General features: G+C 57.1%; 3 protein-coding genes across 3 annotated transcripts in view; 1 reads left to right on the plus strand and 2 right to left on the minus strand.

Annotated features, from left to right (window-relative positions):
- On the minus strand, nucleotides 1-1,624 carry VDBG_01639 (glucokinase; the record flags this gene model as incomplete). The annotated part of the gene is made up of 4 exons (XM_003007405.1): nucleotides 1-742; nucleotides 798-1,238; nucleotides 1,334-1,413; nucleotides 1,528-1,624. Coding segments are annotated over 4 exons (1,344 nt in total), but the record flags the coding sequence as incomplete, so codon positions are not given.
- Nucleotides 1,625-4,508: 2,884 nt separating this feature from the next.
- Nucleotides 4,509-5,894, minus strand: VDBG_01640 (major facilitator superfamily domain-containing protein; the record flags this gene model as incomplete). Its single annotated transcript, XM_003007406.1, has 1 exon — nucleotides 4,509-5,894. One exon carries the CDS (start codon nucleotides 5,892-5,894, stop codon nucleotides 4,509-4,511), a length of 1,386 nt encoding a protein of 461 aa, XP_003007452.1.
- A 3,464-nt stretch (nucleotides 5,895-9,358) lies between these two features.
- VDBG_01641 (Hsp70-like protein) overlaps nucleotides 9,359-9,817 on the plus strand; it is a gene marked incomplete at both ends in the record, with an annotated part of 2,799 nt that continues 2,340 nt past the window's right edge. Inside the window, one exon of the mRNA XM_003007407.1 lies at nucleotides 9,359-9,797. Coding sequence (XP_003007453.1) covers nucleotides 9,385-9,797 — 413 coding nt within the window. The remainder of the gene's footprint in view (nucleotides 9,798-9,817) is intronic.

Genomic DNA, 9,817 nt, shown 5'->3' on the forward strand with positions numbered 1-9,817 from the left:
GAATCTTCTCAGCACCCTTGGACCCGATGCCGTTCACAGCCCGCAGTGCTTCATAAATCATGTCACGGAAGAAGGGGTAGTGTTCGACTAGGCTGCCGTCAACGCCGATATCAATGTATTCGGCCTCGGGGTCGTCGAGTTTGCCGGACTGCAGGACAATACCAGCGATCGCAACGGCGGAGAGTCTTGCGGCACGGCGGCCGACGGCTCCGGCAATAGCCTTGAAGGCCTGGGCGTCCTCCAAGGAAGGGGTGTAGACGTGCAACACTGTCTCGAGCTCCTGTCGCAGGGTGGACAGCTCAGGCGTGTTGTCGGAAGCGGCCACGGACATGATGGCACTGTCCAAGCCCCACTGCTTGCGAATGCTCGACTTGGGGTCGACGTCGGTGGTAGACCTCCAGTCGTTGTGGCTAGAGTTGTCGTCGCGGAAGAGCGAAAGCTTGTCATCCTTGATCATATCAACAACGACCCGCCGAACAATCTCACCGAGGAACATGCCGGAGACGCGCTTCTCGAACATCTGAATGCCGGGGTTGACGCTGTCCTTGTCGAGGGACGTATCCCACGGTGTCGTGGGCAGGACGTTGAGCTGGTTGTCGAACGAACCCCACTCTGTGTTGACGACCATCTCGCCCGTGGCCGCGTCGTAGTCTCCCTGGATGGGCTTCTTGATGTTTGACAGCTTCTCGAGGTAGGCGCCGTTGGTGCCGGTGCCGAAAATGGCTCCGAGGAGAGAGCCCTCCTTGCCCGTTTGCCGTGTAAGAGCGGGCCATGAGGGTTCCGACCGTGTCGTTGACGAGCGCAGCGACACGGACGGGCAGGCGAAGGTTGTCGATCTCGTCCTGGAGCAGGGCGCAGACGTCCTTGCCGATAGCGTCGGGGATATCGAAACCCTTGGTCCATCGGATCAGGTTGCCCTTGTTAATGGCGAGCTGCTCAACGGGGAAACTGAAGGTGAAACCGAGACGGAAGATGTGCTCGTCCTTGTAGCCAGACTTGGAGCTAACAGTGCGGCGGCGGCGGACACTGTTCTCAAACTGGTCCTTGTGGTGCTCGCGCAGGAACGCCTCGATCTGCTTGGCGAGGAAGGAAAACAGCTCGGTAGCTGTCTTGGCAACCATGAGCTCCTTGGGGATGGCGACCTTGCTGTAGGTGAGGTTGAAAGTCGTGTCGCCATTGAGCTTGACGGAGCAGACACGGAAGTTGGTGCCACCGAGGTCGACGGCCAGGTAAAGGCCCTGAGCACGTGGTCAGCGTCTGGGGTACAGCTGCGGGCGCGGGGAGCACAGAGAGAGAGAGAGAGAGAGAGAGAGAGGGTAAGAAGTTTGCCTACCTTTTCGGTGCCATTGGGGACGCCCGTGACGTAGGTGGGAATCTGGCTCATGCTGGTGCCATCCTTGCCGAGGCCCTCCTCTGGTGACGGGTCAGCTCAATTGGGTCACGACGATGGAGGTGGAGGGAGGGGTAAGCTGCGTGGCATGATGTACACGGCTCGAGGCAAGTGAGATGGGCGGGCACTATACGTACGCATCTGGGAGAGGAACTCCTCGACGGCCTTGTTGACATGGTCGTCGGTAAAGTCAAACTGCGACACGAGGCGCTTCGTTTCCGCTTCGAGGGCCATGGTGAGTGGTCGTGAGGTGGGTGGCAGGGTGGGAAATGGCGCTGGATTCTCGCAGACGGGTTCGAGATTGGGGTAGATTTTGATGGCGGGGGAGAAGAGAGGTCGCAGGAAGAAGGGAAGCTGGTGGGAGGGCAAGAAGAGGGACGGATGGAGCTGGAGCGGGAGCGGGAGCTTGGCGTCGCCGAGGAGAAGCTGGGCGAGCTAGGCACGGGCAGAAATCAGTTCATGATCTGATGACAGAGGCGTGTGGGATGGTTGTTGGAGACGAAGCGACAAAGTGAGGAAGGCGAGGAAGGTGAGGAAGGAAGAGAGGAGAGGAGGGCACGAGGACGAGGTGACAGAAAGAAGCGCGGAGGCAGAGAGGGAGATAGTTCAAGCCAAGACGAGACGAGAGAGGCGGGACCCAAGGCAAGGCAAGGTACCTACCTACCTAAGTACCTAGAGGTAAGTAGGTAAGTACTACCTAGAGGTAGGTAGGCAAGAGGCATATGCGGGCTTTGATCGCAACATCCCAGTCAGGTGCAGCTCCCCAGTCCAGCCCAGCCCAGAGTCCAGGGAGCTCCGGTCTGGGTAGTTTGGTGCAAGCAAAACGCAGCGCCAGCGCCAGCTCTGCCTTAGCTCCCAGCTCCTTCCCGCCGCCGCGTTACCCAAGGTGGATGTGTGCGTACGTGCCCCAGGCAGCGTCGGCCAGCCGCCTGTTTTGCTTCGCCGATTGCTGCGTGCGTTCAGGGCAAGACGCCAGCAGCATAGCAATGCGGCGCGCGAGCTGTCTGCGGGGAACTCGAACATACGCAGAAATCGGGGCGCCAAACGTCATTGGACATGGGTCCGTCCAGTTGTCTGAGGATTAACTCCGGACACACTCCAGATTTCGCCGATTCCAAACATCATACCATGCTCACGGGCCACCCTCTGAGTGGATAGCGCTCCTCTCTCGTCCCATCAAGCTGCATGCGACAAAACGTGGCAGGGCAGCGAGTCCGACGAGACGACCTGGGCCGGGTCGCATGGGATTGTGCTTGCGCACCAGGGGACACGAGGAATGAAGGGCGCAGAGGTAGATACGCGTGGAAATGGGAGACCGAGAGAGGCAAAGAGACAGGGGAAAAGAGAGGCTCACTCACCAAAACGGCCAACAGCAAGCCCGCCGAACACAGCGCGTACCCTAGTGAGGATGGGCCCAGCTTGCCCATTTTCTCACTGCTACTGCGTCGACGGGCCGCCCCTCCTCTACCACCTCCACCTGCTCTCCCTCCAGCAGAAGCTCGCCGACCAGACACGGTGCCGGGTTGCCTTTGACGCTTGTCGTCGCCCACGCCCGTCCTCGCGTCCTGCTGTTGTCTTGGTCCTGGTCGACCTGGCGCTATCGTGATCGCCTAGACGTCAGCTCAAGAATAATGACCACCAGGGGGGGAAAAGTTGGCCCGCGCTCTTCTTGTCCCCGACCAGGGAGCGAGTGCACTGCTGATTGATGACGAATGGCGCTCAACTCGTCACTCGCGTTCGTCTCGCTTCGCCCTTCGCTTGTCCTGGTGTCCTGTCGAGCCCGGTTGGGCGGCGCCTGCACCTGGGAATTGGGACTGGGGGATTCGGCTCGCCGGGATGCTCGCGAGGCAGGCGGACGCACTGTAAACGGCCCGTCTGTGGATGTGCGACGTTGGAAGAGGGTCTGCAGGCCCGGCCGAGCAGAGGGCAACCCTGCAGATGCAGAAACACAACCAAATGGCCGTCGATTCTCGATGAATACCTCGAGCGTGAATTTCCCTCCTTGGTTTCGTCCCTTTCGTCAAATGACAAAGGCCGCGCAGTTCCTTGGGTAGTGCAGCCTGAGAGAGGCCCGTTGTGCTCCTTCTTTTTTTTCCTCCCCTCCTTCTCTCTTCCCTCTTTCGTAGTATTTGGCGCTCGCTGCGTTGGTGTGAGGACAAAGTCTACGCCCCCGACTGACTCGATCGAATCCAATGAGGCGGCGGAGAGGGGGCTGCCTCTCTGTGTCTTCTCGTGTCAGAAGTTGCGAAAAGGCTGCCGCAGATAGACAGTCAACTGGGTCAGAGACGGCCTTTTTCTCATCCAGGGCGCCCCTTTGACCTTATAAGGAGTAGTTGCGGTGAGAAGGAGGGGGTGAGAACGTGTTTGCGCTTGCTCTTCACGATGGCCACGAGCCCAGCGATGCCCACTTCCTCCCCCAACACGCTGCGTGTGAGTGGGGGAATCGTAACCAACTTGGGATGGTCCTGGCCAGGGTTCGCTCCAAGCGCCTGTGTGCGTTTTCACACCGACTACCAGTAGCACGACGATATCGGAGCGTTGGTGAACAAAAAGTCAAGAACTGCAAGTAACCCCGCCCATACACGCGAAGAATGAAGAAAAAGACAAGTAGCGGGAGGAGGAAAGGTTGAAGGCGAGGCCGCGATACCAGCAACACCTGTTGCTTTTCTCTGGCGGTGGTGAAACATCCACATCCCTCCAGCGAAGAAACCCGTCCCTAGTAGTGTCGGCATGCAGGGATCTCACAGAGACCTGGTCCTTCCCTGCACAAAGTGTGCCAGCTTTCCCCACGGGCAATGTCCCTTCCCACTGGGGAGGCGTTCCATTTTCATCGTTGAATGGAGATGTGCAGCGAGCCACGGCTACGACGATGGGGTAAAAGCTGAACTTGATGGCATTTCTTGCTCATTAGGCGCGCGATCAAATTTCGATACACGACGCGACATCAGTGCATCTATCTACTTATTCACGATACCCCAGTTGGTCCCCATGACGTAGCTTGCCTAGGCAGGTAGACACAATTCCATTTTATCCCTGACGCCCAATCGAATCCTCCTCAAAAGACTCCGAAACCCGGTCCTTCCCCGGACCTCCCGCTGGTTAGCACATGAATCCTCGTTCACGAAGAAAAAGACCGCTTGATGATGAAGAATGAGAGCATTAACAGGGCTGCGCACGTCAAAAAGACATGGTTCCTGTGCCCGTCGCCCTCCTGGTCGAGGCTGTGTGCCACAACCACAAATAGATTGAGTGGGAGCCTCAGAATGCTGTACACCCTTCCCCTGACGCCGTCCTCCACGACCTCGCTCTTTAGGTACGACATGCTAGGGAAGTATGCACCGATGCACATCTCCACCACACAGAGCGTCCAGAACAAGACCTGCTCGTTCTCGAGTAGCACTGCTGCCGAAAGACAGCAGCTCGTCGCCAGCACTGTCATCATGAGCATGCCCGACGACGACTCCTTCGTATGTGTTGGCGTGGCCAGCGAGAATAAGGCTGACCCGGCCATCATGGCGCACATGAAGCTCGAGAAGATGAGCCCGAATGGCAACTCCTCGTCGGAGCCTGCCTTTGTCCTTGCGCTCTTGAGTGCGGCCGACCAGAAGAAGACGAAGAGGTACATGGTACCCTCGAAGAAGGTCGACGTGAGGCCCAGGCCCCAGATGCGCTTATCGCCGAGGATGGTCCGAATGCCACTGCGCATGTCCGCCAGGGACGTCGTCTGTCCGGCACCCTCCCTGCTGTTGCTTGTTCCGTAATTCTCTGGCCACGTCTTGAGGATCAGGACAGCAGCCGCTGCGGCACTCAGCGCGGCCGCCAGGAAAGGCCAGACGCGCGCTCCGTCGAATCGAGAAACCAGTGCATCGCCGAGAACCCCTGATGCGATGGCAACAATAGAACTCAATGTAGTCATGTTGCCGAAAACGGTGCCCAGCTTCAATTGAGAGCGAGTGAGATCGCGTTGGTGGTACTCGGTAATGAGCCAAGCTTCGAATACGCTGTACAGCAGAGTCGTGGAAATGCCGCCGCTGAGCCGACCAAGGAAGAGAATGATGATATTGTCGAAGACCATGGAGAGACACGTGAGGATGTAGGTAGCACAATAGATGAGGCACGCCAGTCGTCGCCCATAACGGTCGGCGAGTCCGCCTGCAAAAGACGCGGAGACGGCGCCGGATATGAAGCCTGCTGCGTACAGAGCAGCGACAAGCTTTTCGGGGAGTTGTTTTTCGTATTTGTACATGGCGTAAATGTGAGGGCCTTGCAGCCAGTCCGCGCCAACAGCTAATGCGTAAACGGAGAAGTACTCAACCTGAAAACGCCGGGCTGATATCTTCATCTCGACCGGCGGACTGAGAAGCTGCTGGCTCTCGACGTGGTCGTCTTCGTTCTCTTTCGTTTCGACATTGCTCAGTCGTCGCCTCTGCACGATGTACTGACGATAGAGCAGACCAGCGTTGACTACCGTGAACAGGCCCAGGTTCAATTGATAGAAGGACATTGAGGGCGCTAAGGACGATATCATTTCGTGTCGGGGCGTAAACTGGTGGCGTTTGTAGTGGTGAAAGGAAGGAGAAATGGTGGAATGTCAGGAAACAGGCGTCGTTGTCAGGAAGCTGCCGTCCATCCGACGTCGTGACATGCAAGGTGTTTCATCTGTGACCATACACTAGTCCTGAGGTACGCGATCGGAATGATCGGTACGTGCGACAGTGCCGAGCCGTCGATTAACGAGAAGCTCACAAGCAGCGTGGGCCCGCGCTGTGGTCTAAATTCTTTCAAGATCGTGAGCGTTCTCAACAGGAGCGTTGCCAGAGCTGCCCTCACCGAGTATGGGTGCTGATAACATGATGCGACTTCTGCGAATATGATGTGGATACGTAGACTGCAATCAATAATGGTAAGCTTGTCAAGGTTGGACAGGTGCGAACAGGCGGCACTTGCCTCCACCAGGGCCCCGCTTGGGCGCCCGAAATAGCATCACAACTTGCCGTCAGCCTCCTACGATCTTCGTGCAGGGGATACGACATAACCCGTACTCCCGAGACTCTGTCTTTGACAACTTGAAGCGTCGCTCTGGCTGGCTGACGTGAATCCGTGGCCGCAGTGCACTCGAGGGCGGCGTGCCCGTGTAGACAGGTTCACGATGCTCGCGAGAGGCCACTTGGATTACAGTATGGAATTGGACCAGCAAGTTCCAATCATTGTCGGAACACGTCGCTGGTTATTGCTACGCTGGAGTACCAATGTTCCAAAACAGCAACTCCGAGGACCCAGCATCTATCTGGTACTGATGCCTCAAACCAGACTTGATGAGGTTTTCTCAACGTTAATCAGTGGGAATATGGGCGTGAATAGACATTTACGGAGTCAAGTTTGATTCTGAACTAGGGAAAGGCATCCGAGTGGACAGATATCCTTTCCCATACTGTGCCGGTAACCTTATTATGACCTCTTTGAGGCACCATTTTTTTCTTATCAATGAATGCGAAGCACTGAAAAATGTGCTTCTATGTCGAAGTTGATCCATGTGGGAAACATGCGGAATAGCGAGCTCTGGGAAACGCAACTATTCAAACGGACAAGTCGCTCGCCACCGTTGATGACTGGTAGCGCCCTGTCATAATAATGCAGACTCCTCGGCTTGTTTTCTCTACCTGTGACCGCGAGGCAGTCAATAAAAGCAATCCCTGGGCCTTCCGACGGACGCCGCGGCATGTCGGAATGTCTGGACTAGAGCAACAGCCAAGCGGTAGGCTGAAAGGAAGCCAGTCAATGTCGCGGGTAACGGCGGGAACAAGATCTCGAAGGTTTGGCGACTATTCCAAGTCACGGGTGCGGCTGAGCTTTCACGAACGTAATGAAGGTGAACGAAGCGGGGGCACCTCGCTTCCCATCCCCGTATATACCCAATTGCATTTCACAATGAGGCGGCCGGTTGGTCTGAGCCCAAAAGCCCTGTTGTCTTGAGCTCAACCCAGAAGTCGTGTTCATTAGCATCCGGCCACTGACGACAGCATTCTGCATTCAAACCCCGACAAGACGGAGGCCCGGTTGTACGAATATTTCTCAGGAGTAATTCCTTATCCTCCGTGAATCTTGAAGCATCGCGGTCAAGCGTGGGTGGCTCGATCGATCAAGGGCCTACTTAGGTCGCTCGGTGGTGTGGTGTGAAGCCTCAATCATGTATAGCAACTTCTGATGATCCTTACACATTCGATCAGTCATGCATGGCCCAACGATTGACACGAGCCACATGCCTTCCGTGGCTAAACTCGTAAATCGGCCGCTCGAGTCCAACGGCTCATAGGTACTGTAGCATACATGTAGGTACTCGTCTTACCTGAGAGCAGCTGGCCCCACATCCGATGGAGCCAAAAGTCCTACGCAAAGTCCTACAGACCAAATCTGCCTGTCAGCGTGTTTACAGGCTGCAGGTCGCAGAACAGGAGACACCAGACTGCGAACTCAAAGCACAGATCTGCAGCGACTGGAGAGTGGGGGAGCGGAGAATGGACCAGACAGGCTCTCGCTTTCGAGTGATCCTGCAACAGGATTCTGTCCTGGTTTTGCCAAGAAGCCTGTCTGACCATTGATGATATGAAGGGACAGACAGACTCAGGGTCCGAAACATGAACGCCATCCTTCCGCTTGTTTCTTTTTATCTGAGGTGCTTCGCGTAACTTGTACTGGGGGTCAAGGCAGCAAGCTGGTGAAGACAAGACGGCATGGCACCCATGTGCACTGCCTCCCGATAGACGACAGGGCATGCAAAACCCTGTCCCATCTGCCTTCTCAGTGGGTGTCCTGTCCCTGGTCGCTGCTGGGCCCAAGCTTGCTGTTCGCTGCTTGCTCAGCCTTACCAGTAGTGAGTCCTACAGTACATGTACTCCGGTGGTGCCAAAGCCGCTAGCGTGGTCAGCTCCTGGCGCCATTTGCGCCCTCAGCCACTGCCCTTTGTGACGGAGCTGCCCCTCATTGCTTTCCCCGGTGGAATTGAGAAGAGGAACGAGAAGGAAGGAGGGAAGGAAATGAAGGCAAATCGCAACCCAATCCGCCCAAACACCTACCTAGCCTAAGGTATCTACTATCTAGGTACCCAGGCCCAGCCCAACCTGACAGGCGCCTTGCTCGGCCCTGGCCTCGTCAGTCACCATTCCCCAAGAATTTCGAATTCTTCCGCATCAGAGGGCAATCAGTGACACTTGTATGTGACAAGCATGGTATGAACTAAGCACAGCATTGCATGCACACCTACGTGAAGTGAAGGTGGTTCCTGGGGTCTAATCCTTCCGCGGCGAGGACGGTCACAACGTCCACATCACTTACCTACGTCCCGTCTTCGCCTCCAACAGGGTACATGCGCCGAGGCGCACCTGGCCACCCGCAGCAACAGCTGAGGACCTAACTGCTATATGCCTTGGGTACCTACCTTGCCTACCTTACCTACTGAGCACCCATGCGCAGCACACGAGGTCGGTAGTGCAGGACTTGCTTGGTCGCCCTCCCATTTTTTGTGTCGTGTCGGATTCGGCATCCCAGCCAGGCTCCATCCAGCAGCTGCCCCTCATTCTATTTTCTACCTCTTGCGCACCCGCCCGCCCCATACCACAGCCCAGCGCACCGTCACCGCGACGCACCGCTTTTGCTTTTGCGCCGACTTCCCATCTTTCCACCTCGCCTTCTCCCACATCCACCTACTACCTCGCCCACTCGACTTCCCCGGCTCTTCGCCTGCTGCGCCTTGCTCTGTCATCAGTCGGCCCAGGTACCCTCCAGGCCCAAGGTAGATACACACGCAGAACAACCCACTGGTGCAAATCCGCTTGAGAGTCCTAGCGTGTGGCCTGGCTCTGACCAGCAGCACCTCGACCTTTGCCTCCCCCCCCCCAAAGGCAAGCAGGTCCTTTATCTCCTGCCGTTCCCCCATTCCCCCCTCCCCCGCCCTGTCGCCTTCTTTCCTCTGACCCTCCTTGGTCAAGACGGTCCATATGAGCTCTATGAACTCCCGCCTCAAGAGCTTTGGCTTCGGAAAACGCAAATCAACTGCTAGCATCAATCCCGACCCCAACCAGCCGTCCAGCCAAACCCCGCCTCCTGGTGGTCTCGGAGGCGCCCCTCAAATACCGCAGCAGCTGCCACTCCGCCCTGGCTCGATCGCTTCTGCTTCTTCCGCCTCCCTCTCTCCCATGAATCATCCCGGCGCTCCCAATCGCCCTCCCAGCTACTCTGCCAACAACTACCCCCCCGGGGTCGCCCCTCCAGTCGGACCCACCAGTCCTTTGAACCAAGCTCAGACGCGCACCCCGCCCACGCAAATGGTTGGGGGTCTCCTCCCATCAACACCGGGCTCCCGCGGTTACCCGCTCAGCTGCCTCCGTTCGCGGCAGGGACTTCCCCATGGGTGGGTCCTCCCGGTTATGG

This window comes from Verticillium alfalfae, genomic scaffold (genome assembly GCF_000150825.1).
Source record: "Verticillium alfalfae VaMs.102 supercont1.2 genomic scaffold, whole genome shotgun sequence".
NCBI classification, from domain to species: Eukaryota; Fungi; Ascomycota; class Sordariomycetes; order Glomerellales; family Plectosphaerellaceae; genus Verticillium; species Verticillium alfalfae.